Consider the following 13,233-nt stretch of genomic DNA (forward strand, 5'->3'; position numbering starts at 1 on the left):
TTGAGCGGAACATGCACTTCTCCTTGTTGTAAGTGAGGTTTAGGAGAGTAGCGGTGTGGAGAAATTTAGCAAGGTTGGCGTCGTGGTCCTGCTGATCATGGCAGCAGATGGTGACGTTGTCTAGGTACGGAAAGGTGGCCCGCAACCTGTACCGTTCGACCATTCGGTCCATCTCCCTTTGGAAGACCGAGACCCCGTTTGTGACGCCGAAGGGGACACTCAGGAAGTGGTATAGGCGGCCATCTGCCTCGAAGGCGGTGTATGGACGGTCCGCTTTACGGATGGGGAGCTAGCGGTAGGCGGATTTCAGGTCTACCGTTGAGAAGACCCGGTACTGCACAATCTGGTGGGAGGAGGTACGCGTCGAGCTGCATGTACCAATTGATGGTCTGGCTGTCGTCCACGACCATTTGGTGTTTCTCCCCAGTTTTAACTGCTACCACTTGGGCTCTCGAGGGGCTGTTGCTGGCCTCAATGATGCCTTCCCGAAGCAGCCGCTGGACTTCGGACCTGATGAAGGTCTTGTCCTGGGTGCTGTACCGTCTGCTCCTGGTGGCGATGGGTTTGCAATCCGGAGTTAGATTGGCAAAGAGGGAAGGTGGGTCGACCTTTAGGGTCGTGAGGCCACACACAGTAAGGGGTGGTAACGGCCTGCCGAATTTCAGAGTTAGGCTCTGGAGGTTGCACTGGAAGTCCAGGCCGAGGATTAGTGCAGCACAGAGGTTAGGGAGGACGTAGATGCAGAAGCCGCTGAATTCTATGCCCTGGACTGTGAGCGTGACCGCACAGTACCCCCGGATCGCTACGCAATGGGATCCGGAGGCCAGGGAGAGTTTTTGGTTGGTAGGGTGTATCGTGACGGAGCAGCGCCTTACCATATCCGGGTGTATGAAGCCTTCGGTGCCCCCAGAGCCCAGCAGGCAGGAGGTTACATTTCCATCGACTTTCACACTGGTGGATGCGTTGGCCAGGTTATGCGGACGAGACTGGTCGATCGACATGGAGGGGAGTCTTGGTTGGTCGTCACTGGTGTCGGATAATGGGGCGGCTGGTGAGCCCGGGTCCTGGAACGCTGGTGGTGCCCATGTGCTGAGGGGTAGACAAGATGGCGGCGCCCGAAAATCTTGAGGATTCCAAACTGGCGGCGCCCATGGAACGCACGTTGTGGGGGTGGAACAAGATGGCAACGCCCATGGAACGCACATGTTGCATGGAGGGGAAGATGGCAGCACCCACTGGGCGGACGTGTTCTGAGGGGGAGGGGGGGTGGTGGCGCCCATTATCCGTGACCGAGGGGGTGGGGGCGATAGTGGAGACTGAGTGGACCTGGCACACAGCAGCTTTACAAAGGGCAGCGCGGGCCGGGCAGCGTTGGCGGAGGTGCTTCTGTTGGCTGCAAAAATAGCATCGGGGGCCCCCGGGGTTCGCTGGATGGCGTGCAGCGCAGGCGTATTGGGTGGGCAGCCCCCCCGGTGTGGCGGCTGTCTGTGAGGTCCACGAAGTGTAAGAGGGGTGGGCCCGCAGCTGGGGGTGTAGGACTGAACGTTGCGCAGGGCGACCATCATGGAGAGCGCTAGCGTTTTAGTCTCTGCGAGGTGGCGCGTGGCCCCTTCTCGGAGTCACTGGCGTATGAGGTCTGACACAATCCCAGTCACAAAAGCGTCCCGCATAAGGAGGTCTGAATATTCCCTGGCCGTAACGCCCTGACTGTCACAGTCCCGGACTAGTGGGATTAGGGCCCGCCAGAAGTCTTCTATGGACTCACCAGGGAGTTGAGAGCGAGTGGCGAGTGCATGCCAGGCGAAGAGCGTGTTCGTTTTCTGTGCGTAGTTGTCCTTGAGTAGAGTCATGGCTTTGGCGTAGTTCGGCGCGTCCTGGATTAGCGGAAAGACTTTGGAGCTCAACCTGGAATATAAAATCTGAATCTTCTGAGCCTCCAGAACAGGGGTTGGTGCCATGTTGATATATGCCTCGAAGCAAGCTAGCCAGTGCTGGAAGTCCTTTCTGGCATCGCTTGAGTGCGGATCCAGCTGCAGGCGATCTGGTTTTATATGGAGGTCCATCCTTAGGAACTTATAGCAATAAATTGAGGCACGATCAATTGGGCAAAGACAATAGTTGAATCCAACTGAGGCTTTATTGCAGTAAGATGTGTGGCCTTCCACAGCAGCTGGCGAAATGGCTGCTGGCTGGAGGACACGCATATTTATACCCTGCCTCCTGGGCGGAGCCAGCAGGCAGGGACTACCGGCGGACCTGTAGTACAGGTCCTCCTGTACATCACCTAATACAGATGCAACAGTGGTTTACCACAGGCATGACTGTCAGCACATTACAGCGATGTTGGACACTTTCTGTACCACCTCTCTCTCCCTCAGCATAACAGTGCCTGTTTCACAATTTTTAAAAGGACAAGTGAACCCTGCCATCGCACATTCGCCCCTGTGGAGGCGAAGCATTGCGGAGTCAGACCCGCTAATGATTTGCCAACAACGTTTACTGTACGTGCGGAATGGAGCACATTGACGCCGGTGTCGAGGCGGCAGAGAATTGCGATTTGGCGTGAAACTGGTGCCTGCCATGATTTTGCCGTCAAAACCGATTCTCCGCCACAACGCCCACCTTCACAACCGCCTCCCTGAACAAATGTTCAAACTGCTGGGGTGCCTTCTCCTGGCTCAGGTATGTAAAGCCAGGAAATGCCCTGACTCTGCACAACTCAGGCCTCAGTTTGTTATTTAGTTTTAAATGTATCATTCCGAGATGAGTTTGAGCATGTGACTTTCACCTTTTTTTTAAAATAATTTTTATTGAGAAATTTTGATTTTATACAACAATAACGCACCTTAGTAAAATACCGAAAATAACAATAATATTAACAATCATATACATTCGCCCCATCCCCATGAACAACCCAGCATTTTAACAACAACGCAAATTAACACACTATAAAGTTACAGAATAAACACTACAATAATGCAACCCCCCCCCCCCCCCCCGGGTTGCTGCTGCTATTGACCCAGTTACCTATCTCTGAGCCAGGAAGTCCAGAAAAGGCTGCCATCGTTTATAGAACCCTTGTATTGATCCTCTCAGGGCAAATTTGACCTTTTCCAATTTTATAAATCCCGCCATGTCACTGATCCAGGTCTCCACGCTTGGGGGCCTTGCATCCTTCCATTGTAACAGAATCCTTCGACGGGCTACTAGGGACGCAAAGGCCAGGACACCGGCCTCTTTCGCCTCCTGCACTCCCGGCTCCACCCCAATCCCAAAAATCGCGAGTCCCCACCCTGGTTTGACCCTGGATCCAACCACCCTCGACACCGTCCCCGCCACCCCCTTCCAGAATTCTTCCAGTGCTGGGCATGCCCAGAACATATGGGCGTGGTTCGCAGGACTCCCCGAACATCTGGTGCAACTGTCCTCACCCCCGAAGAACCTACTCATCCTAGTCCCGGACATATGGGCCCAGTGCAGCACCTTAAATTGGATGAGACTAAGTCTCGCACATGAGGAGGAGGAGTTAACTCTCTCCAAGGCCTCCGCCCAAGTCCCGTCCTCTATCTGCTCCCCGAGTTCCTCCTCCCATTTAGCCTTCAGCTCCTCCACTGACGACTCCTCCACCTCCTGCTTTACCTTATAGATGTCAGACACCTTCCCCTCTCCTACCCACACCCCCGAAAGCACTCTGTCCATCGTCCCCTGCGAGGGCAGCAAAGGGAATCCCTCTACCTGTCGCCTAGCAAACGCCTTTACCTGCAGGTATCTGAACATGTTCCCCTGGGGAAGGCCAAATTTATCTTCCAGTTCCCCCAGGCCCGCAAACCTCCCGCCAATAAACAGGTCCCTCCATTTGCTGATGCCCGCCCTTTGCCATCCCCTGAATCCCCCATCCGTGTTCCCCGGGATGAACCGATGGTTGCCACCCAGTGGAGCCTCCATCGAGCCCCCTGTTTCCCCCCCGATGCCGTCTCCACTGTCCCCAGATTCTTAGGGTACATGTGACTTTCACCTTGACATATCAACCCGTACGAGATGTCCCAAATAATCTAACAGCTAATATCTCACACTTGCGGCATTGTGGGTGTTAAATCAGCATTAACCCTTCTTAGCCTCTTAAGATTAGAGGGTCATACTTACATCCTTCTGTTTTTCAGCCACTAGTTGCTGAGAGAAAAATAAAAAAAAACCTTCAATAAAATGAAGATAATTTTGGATACAATGGCACATAAATGCTTTTAGAAATACACCGAATACTAACTTGCATACTTTTCACTGTTAGAAACATTTCCCTCAATACTGCCACTGTTCCACTTCCATCACTGGCAGTAGCACCTGCTTTTGGTAGACACAGAGCAAGATTGCTGGTAACACAGGGTGGAATAAACAAAATTAAATTAGAATATACCTCTAACCTTCAGACTTGTTATTTTCACACACATCACCCCACCATTTCAAACGCAATGTGATAATTCTGCTAAACCTTAATAATGACATTAAAATAAACACCTTGAACTTGCCTGTGTATTAATTGTGGCAACCAACTCCATTTCACATCAATATGTACAGATGCAGTTAAGTCTTATTCTTCACCCCCCCCCCCCCCCCAATTTTGAAGCAACTATTGGCAAATTTGAAAATATCCTGATTCGCTTACTCATGGGTAGAAGTTCCACCAAAAATGTTTACGTCTAAATGCCATATATTTCTGATTTAAATTTAAAATAATATTCTTGGAATGAACAATCTCTATAAGAAATCACCAACTGCGACAGTATTGTCCAAACATTAACCAAATTAGGAATTCAAATGTGGTTATTTGCACCTTGGATTAGTTAATAAAAATGAATTATATAAATAGTCATCGGGCATGTGATCTCAATACTTATATTTGCACCATATAATTTGACCTTTTTGTGTGCTTTTTGATAATGGGGCAAGAGGAAAAGCATTGAGGGTTTTTGGTCATTTATTTCCTTGGTTAATGCTCATTGGTTACTGATGCACAATCAATGGACACGAAACGTAGGTGACGTCCGAAACGAAAGGCTTTAATTAGCATCAAGTGAGCCCGGCAGCAGACGTACAGGAAATGGCTGGCTGCCGGGGAACACGGGTTCTTATACCCCACCTCGTAGGCGGAGCTACCTTCCGCGTAGCCAATAGGGATAAGAGGCACACGATACCTGGGCCAATGGGCAGCGTGTCCTCTGCACCAATGGCAGCTCACACTCCCAGGTACCGTAATACCCCTAGTCATACTACCACAGTCATCTGTTACAATGATGTGTTTCACATGGGTGAAAATGCTAGTCTTTAGCAACATGGAAAGACCTGCAACATAGTATGGAGAGGAAAGATGTCGTTGAATTCAGCTTGGCTAGTCAGATTGATTGTTCCAGGTCAGAAGAAATCAAGCCAAAACTACAACTATCAACACTGACAGACCACATCAAGTAACATTTGCACCACACAAGTGCCAGCCAAAAACCATCTCCAACAAGAGAGATTCAAACCATCACCCCCAGGGCCGGCTCAAGGTACCGGCAACTCGGGCAGTCGCCCGGGGCGCCATGTGCTAGGGGCACCGCGTAAAAGACTCGGGTACCGCGCATGCGCAGTTGGGCCGGTGCCAACCAGCGCATGCGCGGTGGCCGACCTCCCTCAGGTCGCCCCGCACAAACATGGCGGATGGATCCAGGCTCGCCGGTGGTCACTCCGCCCCCCCCCCCCCCCATAGGCCCCCTCCGCCCCCCCCCCCTCCAGCCCCCCCGCCCCCCCCCGGCCCCTCACCCCCCGGCCCCGGCCCCACCACCCCCCCCTGCCCACCCGCCCCTCCCACCCCCCAAGGGTGCCGAAGTTCAGCTTGCCCGGGGCGCCAGCAACCCTAGGGCCGGCGCTGATCACCCCTTGACATTCAATGGCATTACCACCACTGAATTCCCCACTATCAACATTCTGGGGGGTTACCATTGATCAGAAACTGAACTGCACTAGTCATATTAATACTGTTGCTACAAAAGCAGGTCAGAGGTTAGAAATCCTGCAGTGAGTAACTCACTCCTGACTCTCCAAAACCTGTCCACCACCTAAAAGGCGCAAGTCAGGAGTCTGATGGAATACTCTCCCCTTGCCTGGATGAGTGAAACTCCAATAACATTCGAGAAGCTCGACACCATGGAGGATAAAGCAGCCTGTTTGATTGGCACCGCTTCAACAAACATTCACTCCCCTCACCACTGAAGCCTAGTAGCAGCAGAGTGTACCATCTACATGATGCACTGCAGGAACTCATCAAGGCTCCTTTGGAAGCACCTTCCAAACCCATGACCACTACCATCTGGAAGGATAAGAGAAGCTGATGCATGGGAACACCACCACCTGGATGTTCTCCTCCAAGTCACTCACCACCCTGACTTGGAAATATATCGTCGTTCCTTCACTGCCGCTGGGTCAAAACCTGGAACTTCCTCCCTAATCGCACATTGGTTGTACCTCCACCACATGGACTGCAGAGGTTCAAGAAGGTAGCTTACCACCACTTTCTGAAGAGCAATTAGAGATGGGCAACAAATGCAGGCTGAGCCAGCGCAACTCTCTTCCCGTAAAAATGAATTATAAAGAACTGAAAGTGCATCCAAGCTGGCAACCAAAACATCTGGTCAAGTGAGTCAACATTCTTAGCAATCGCTCTGAAGTTAAAATATGGCTCACAACTACTGGAAAGCAAAACTCAGAAGACACAGAAAGACGGGGTGCATCTGATCAATTTACACCAGAATTCCAAACAGATGTGAAAATTAAATACTGCAAAAAAAGGTTGTTGATGCTCATTAATTATACATACAGGAAAAGCTAAGCATTTTCAGAGTACGAATAACTTTTTAGCAATGTCACTGCTTCTTTTTATTTTAGGAAACCCTTACTCCTAACAATCTCTTGACATACCACATAGAGGCAGTGCCATGTCAACAGTAATATGCTCGAATTTGTGTCACCAACTGATTGATATTGTACATCAAAGCACCGTGCATAGAAAGAGTACCTTTTTCACTGTTTTGCTTTCACAATTCATCGCATACCATTTCAGAGGGATATTGGTACCTCTTGGGCAGCTTCTTATTACATGATACCATCAAGTGACACCAGTGACCCAGAAGGGCAAAAAAACAGAAACCGCATTACCCTCAAGAGAGCATATTTTAGAATACAAAATCTGGGTTGGTGTGGTTCCTTTTGAAATGTTGATGTAACTAAACTGGGTGAGACACATCCTGTAACTAGCTGTGCCAACATTGACTGACAATGGATGAAGATACCGAAATCTGAGATAACCCAAGAAAGCAGAGAAAGAAAGGAGAGGAAGAAATGAGGAGAGAAAAGGGAAAGGGGCAAAGGAAAAAAGAAGGGAAGAGCAAAAAAGAGATCGATAAGAGAAAGAAAAAAAGAAATTGACCCAACTCCAGGACATCAAAACAACATTTGTGGGTGTTATGGTTGCACAGTGGTTAGCACTGCTGCCTCACAGCTCCAGGGTCCCAGTTTTAATTCAAGCCTTGGGTAATTGTGTGGAGTTTGCACATTCTCCCCGTGTCGGTGTGGGTTTCCTCCAGGTGCTACAGTTTCCTCCCACAGTCCAAAGATGTGGAGGTTAGGGTGGATTGGCCCATGCAAAATTGTTCCTTAGTGGGGGGTTACTGAGTTACAGGGATACGGTGGAAGTGTGGGCTTAAGTAGGATGCTCTTTCCAAGGGCCAATGCAGACCCGATGGGCTGAAGGCCTCCTCTTGCACTGTAGAGATTCTATGATTCTGTGATTACAGCTGCACTATTCCATCTGAACCTTTGACTCGGTACACATCAGAGACCATACACCCCATGAACCAAACAGGATTCCAAGCATTAGCCTAGAAATCTGGCTACAGCCATGACTATCTCCATTTTGGATCACTGTTTCTTCCTTGACCCAATTGTCCTCCCCTGTTCATCATCTCTCAGAGGACTGCTATTGCCATCGCAGTGACTCGATATTTAATAGCACTTTTCTGGCTCGATTGCAATGAGGCCTATCTCAGGGCTCACTATCCTGACACAGGTGTTGAACCCTGTGCCAGTGATGTGTCAACATACAATTCCAGGAGGCACGGAGTGAAAGGCCCAATTGGTTTGTTTCAAACTGAAAATAAAGCTGCTACCGTAACACAAAAGACAAACACCTCAGTCCAGGACTATTGGGAACTGCAAGTCTGGATCTGGGAAATACATTTAAACATCCTGCTAACCAGCCCCAGCTGGATGGGCCTCCACTCACTCAGCACGGGATCTAATATTCTATGAAGCCCACGGAGAGATCAATCGGCGATCCCCTGTGGTCCTCGTGAGGGTTATCACAACCCCTCAAGCCTAAGCTGCCAAACAATAAGTTGATTGTTGATCTTCTACTTCATTACTTCTCACTGAGATCAACCTCTCATTCTTCCAAACTCTGGAAAGTATAAGTTCATTTTACACGATTTCTCTCATAGGACAGCCCTCTCATCCCAGAAATCAATCCAGTGAACTTTTGCTGCACTTGCTCCAAGGCTAGTATGCTTCTCCTTCGGTAAGGAGACCTAAACTGCAAACAGCACTCCAGATGTGCGACAGGATCTTCCAGCGCTGCCAAAGTCATTGGAGTTTTGGCTGGTGTGCTGCATTTTCCAATCCCACCAGTGGTGGGGCCCAGAAATCCTGGCTGTGGTCTAATCAACAAGCTATATAATTGCAGTGATACTTCCCTAGTCTCCTACCTGATAAAGGGTAAAACTTATCACTGACCAAGATATCTACTGAGCTGTTCGAGCGATAAGTCATAGAAATTACTTAGCAGCAAAAGCATTTACAAGGAGGAACGTCCCTTCACTCTTGTCTGAACACCTATAGAAAATAAGAACCCACCGGATTTTCATTGTACTTTCCACAAAAAACGGGCCTAGAATGTCCTCTGTAGGAGTTCACCCATCCTGGGTCATCCCAGTCACAACATAATTGATATTCAAAATGAAAGTCAGGCTTGCTTCAGTGGCCCACTGACAATAACTAGGTGGTGCTGGAAAGTGAAGGCTAATGCATGGGTGGTTATAGAATCTGATTTGTTTAACTTCTCTGACAGTACAGTCTAAGTGGTGCCCTGCACAGGGAATCTGGGTCCTGGGCAAACAAGGTCAGCAACTCAGTGTCTCTGGAACCCAAACAGGTTAAAGAATCCTTATTGAAACATACAGAATCTAAAGCAGGAAGCCTAAGATATAGTTAATTCAATATAAAATCATGTACAGAAACAGAAATGAAGTGGGGGGAGGAAAGGTGGAGATAAGAGAGAAAACAAAACATAATTTAATTTTTTTAATTATTTTGAATTATCAACAATAATTATAATCCAAAGGATCCATGGGCCACAACTGAGATAACAAGATAATTCTCAGTGTCAGAGAGGTTGTTCGGCTGTAAGTAAAGTCAGACATGCCACTATACCTTAATTTATGTTTGATCGCTTCTGCCATATTTAGTGGCAGTGGGATACTGCTTTAGTAAAGCAAGACAAATCAGAAACATCCTGGGGCGGGATTCGCCGAGCCTCTGCGCCGAAATCGCGATCGTCACGGGGCGGAGAATGGGCGTCAACCCCGAAATCACATCCAACGTCGCTCCTGCAATTCTCCGGTCCCCGGAGAATCGTCACAAATCGCGCGTGCGCAGTCCACACGGCGCGGGTAGGGGGCCGTTGACAGAGGCCCCTGCGCCGATTCACCGACGTAAACTGCCGGGTTTCCGACAGCATGGTTCTAACCACGTTTTACCTGTTGGGAACGGCCTGTGGCGGCTGCAGAGTCAATCTGCGGCTGCCCTAGTGGGGGGGGGGGGGGGGGGGGGGGGGGCGGGGGGGGGGATCCTTCACTGGGGGGGGGGGCCTCACGGAAAGTCCAGAGTGAAACACCCGCGTTTTGACGCTGGAGTGGAGACATAGCCCCATTATTGGAGAATCCCGCCCCCTGATTTTCACATGTAAGAGCACATGGCAGACACAGGAAGTTGTTCCCAAATTATTCCTTAATAAAAACAATTTCTCATAACCTGTTATTTCTATAATCAGGGCCATTATTTGGAATTTAAAACTGACTGAAGACACAGTGGATGGGATTTACCAGTCCTACGCCGGCGCACAGGTTTCCCGACGACAAAGGGTGCAGTCAATGTGAAATCCCGTTGACAATGGCGGGACTGGTAGATCCCGCTGGTGGGCCACCTCCACTGCCAAAAACGCGTGGCTGGGTGGTCAGTAAATCCCACCCAGTATGTTTTTAGACTGCATGTGTAGAATTTTAAAAATCTTTTTTGGGCATGTGGACCATGTATGGATCACGAATCCGATTGTTGCATCAGAGGCCTTCCTCATTGCCAGAACCATTTAATTAAGAGCCCCCCTCCGGCTTCCCAACTAGTTACAGAGGAGGGCAGAAGGACAAGGCCATTTTGTCCGAGGAAGGAATTCTGAAGAAAGGAACCACACCATGTTTCAGAGAAACTCACAGTCAGGGGACACAGGCCTGGGGTGGCTTGCCCCATTCTTAGGTGGAGGTGCACCTGAGGGTTTGTAGCAAGGTGGGTCTCCGAAAGACAGGAGGAAGAGGGTAACTTCTTCAGTCAAGCGAGATGCCTCTTCAGCTTGAAGAGGAAGAGATGAAGCGAGGGGCAGCACGGTAGCATGGTGGTTAGCATAAATGCTTCACAGCTCCAGGGTCCCAGGTTCGGGTCCCGGCTGGGTCACTGCCTGTGCGGAGTCTGCACGTCCTCCCCGTGTGTGCGTGGGTTTCCTCCGGGCGCTCCGGTTTCCTCCCACAGTCCAAAGATGTGCGGGTTAGGTGGATTGGCCATGCTAAATTGCCCGTAGTGTCTTTAAAAGTAAGGTTAAGGGGGGAGGGTTGTTGGGTTATGGGTATAGGGTGGATACGTGGGTTTGAGCAGGGTGATCATTGCTCGGCACAACATCGATGGCGCCACAAGCAAGACATTAAGTGGCTTCACTTCCTCTTTTCTCACAGCAGGAAGCATTTCGCTGTTTTTGATGTGGTGAGGAGCTGTCAATCATAGCAAGAGTGTTTCTAAACATTGTGGTTAACATCAAAGGAGGGCACTTGAGATGCATTCAAGCATGAAGGAAAAGATAAATAAACAATCCACCAAGCAGCTGTGCCTGAACCATTAAATTGTCAATCACAGACTAGTGAAAGGTATTGCTCTGTGAAATTGAATGCATGTTTTCCACTTCAAAGGGTGTCTGAAGCCTTTTCAGGTGTTGCGGGCTTTCTAGGAAGCCTCTGACACTTGTAAAAGCTGCTGTTTTAACGGCTTTTATCTGAGGGAACAGATGTTGGGAAAGGGAAAGTGTTTCTGTGTTGATTCTTCACTGGATTGTTCTCCAGCTGTCAGGCAGAGCAGTTCAAGCTGATGAGGCCACAGAGGAGGCTGTTCACCAGAGGGCTTCATGAGGTCACCATGCCAAGGGCGATCTTCAGGTTGCCCAGACCAGACAAGAGACTCCCAACCCAGGGGGAAGAGTTCCTGGAGTCCACTCCTCACCCACAATCCGAGCCAACCCTAATCCTTCCCGCAGCAGCCTGGCAGTGGCATAGGGGCACATGACATTTAGCCTGACACCCTTGAGGTCCACCGTGTCAGGCGCAGGTTTCACCACCAGGATGTAGGTGCCATGGTGATGGGGGCAGTGTGCCATTAGCATTGCCAGGGGGTGGAGACTGAAGGGGTGGTTGACAGGGGTGACTAAAGAAGCGTTGATGGGGCTGGCTGATGGGGGATTGACTCACCCTCATTCGAGCGTCGTGTGCTTTTCCTTGTCAATGAGGGGTGGGTCAGGATTTGTGTTGTGGGGAGGAGGGGCCTGTTGCCAGACTTTGTGATCGGACTTCCCATGCAAAATGGCGGCCTATCTCAGCACCCTGATGGAATCCAGCAAGCTCTCCACCATGCATGAATTTGCACGGTTAAGGAGTGAGACTTGCACCTGGGCGCAGCCTCTAGCGTCAGCGGAGACCAATCCCGATTCTCCGCCGGCCAGAGCACTTAGGCTCCAGGCGGGAAAATTCTGGCCAGAGTCTCCCGTTATATGTACATTGTCTTATCTTCAAATATAGAACCCGCATTATCGTTTCACCGATCCTTGAGCATGATTGGTAGCAGAAGAACGTAACATGGTGGCAGAAAAGCTTTTGACGGTTTGACTGCAAAATGTAAAAGCCTCAACTCCTTCAAACACAATAGAATAAAAGAGTTGGTGTGAAAGTGAAACAACTAGCAAGCTTCGCCGTGTATAAGGATTCTGCACACACTGCACTTTCAAACTGGGATCGCACCTCACTCCAGCCAGCAGGCATTGGGTCCCAGTAAAACTGTTCAAAACAGAGAGAGCTTAGTACAAGTTTACAGGTGCAACAGGTGATTAAGAAGGCAAATGGAGTTTTGTCCTTCTTTGCTAGAGAGATGGAGTTTAAGACTAGGGCAGTTATGCTGCAATTGCACAAGGTGTTAGTGAGGCCACACCTGGAGTATTGTGTCCAGTTTTGGTTTCCTTACCTGAGAAAGGACGTACTGGCACTGGAGGGTGTGCAGAGGAGATTTACTAGGTTAATCCCAGAGCTGAAGGGGCTGGATTATGAGGAGAGGTTGAGTAGACTGGGACTGTACTCGTTGGAATTTAGAAGGATGCGGGGGGACCTTATAGAAACATATAAAATTATGAAGGGAATAGATAGGATAGATGCGGGTAGGTTGTTTCCAATGGCGGGTGAAAGCAGAACTAGGGGACATAGCCTCAAAATAAGTGGAAGTAGATTTAGGACTGAGTTTAGGAGGAACTTCTTCACCCAAGGGGTTGTGAATCTATGGAATTCCTTGCCCAGTGAAGCAGTTGAGGCTCCTTCATTAAATGTTTTTAAGATTAAAAATAGATAGTTTTTTGAAGAATAAAGGGATTAAGGGTTATGGTGTTCGGGCCGGAAAGTGGAGCTGAGTCCACAAAAGATCAGCCATGATCTCATTGAATGGCGGAGCAGGCTCGAGGGGCCAGATGGCCGACTCCTGCTCCTAGTTCTTATGTTCTTATATAACTGCTCCAAAGTTTAAGCAGAAACAGAAATTAAACAGCAGACTGCAGGTGGTCTCACTTTCGGTCGA

General features: G+C 49.5%; 1 protein-coding gene across 3 annotated transcripts in view; it reads right to left on the reverse strand.

The window, feature by feature from the left end:
* Positions 1 to 13,233, reverse strand: part of LOC119963391 (interleukin-15-like) — a 66,564-nt gene that overhangs the window by 16,258 nt on the left and 37,073 nt on the right. Inside the window, exons 3-4 of one of the 3 annotated variants that reach the window (XM_038792450.1) lie at positions 4,273 to 4,367; positions 4,144 to 4,193 (exon numbers count right to left, since the gene is read on the reverse strand). In XM_038792450.1, the coding sequence (XP_038648378.1) occupies positions 4,144 to 4,193; positions 4,273 to 4,367 (145 nt within the window). Of the gene's footprint in view, positions 1 to 4,143; positions 4,194 to 4,264; positions 4,368 to 13,233 lie in introns of all 3 variants that reach the window. The other 2 variants (XM_038792448.1, XM_038792449.1) reach the window with 2 other exon arrangements.

This window comes from Scyliorhinus canicula, chromosome 3, assembly GCF_902713615.1.
Source record: "Scyliorhinus canicula chromosome 3, sScyCan1.1, whole genome shotgun sequence".
In the NCBI taxonomy this organism is placed as follows: domain Eukaryota; kingdom Metazoa; phylum Chordata; class Chondrichthyes; order Carcharhiniformes; family Scyliorhinidae; genus Scyliorhinus; species Scyliorhinus canicula.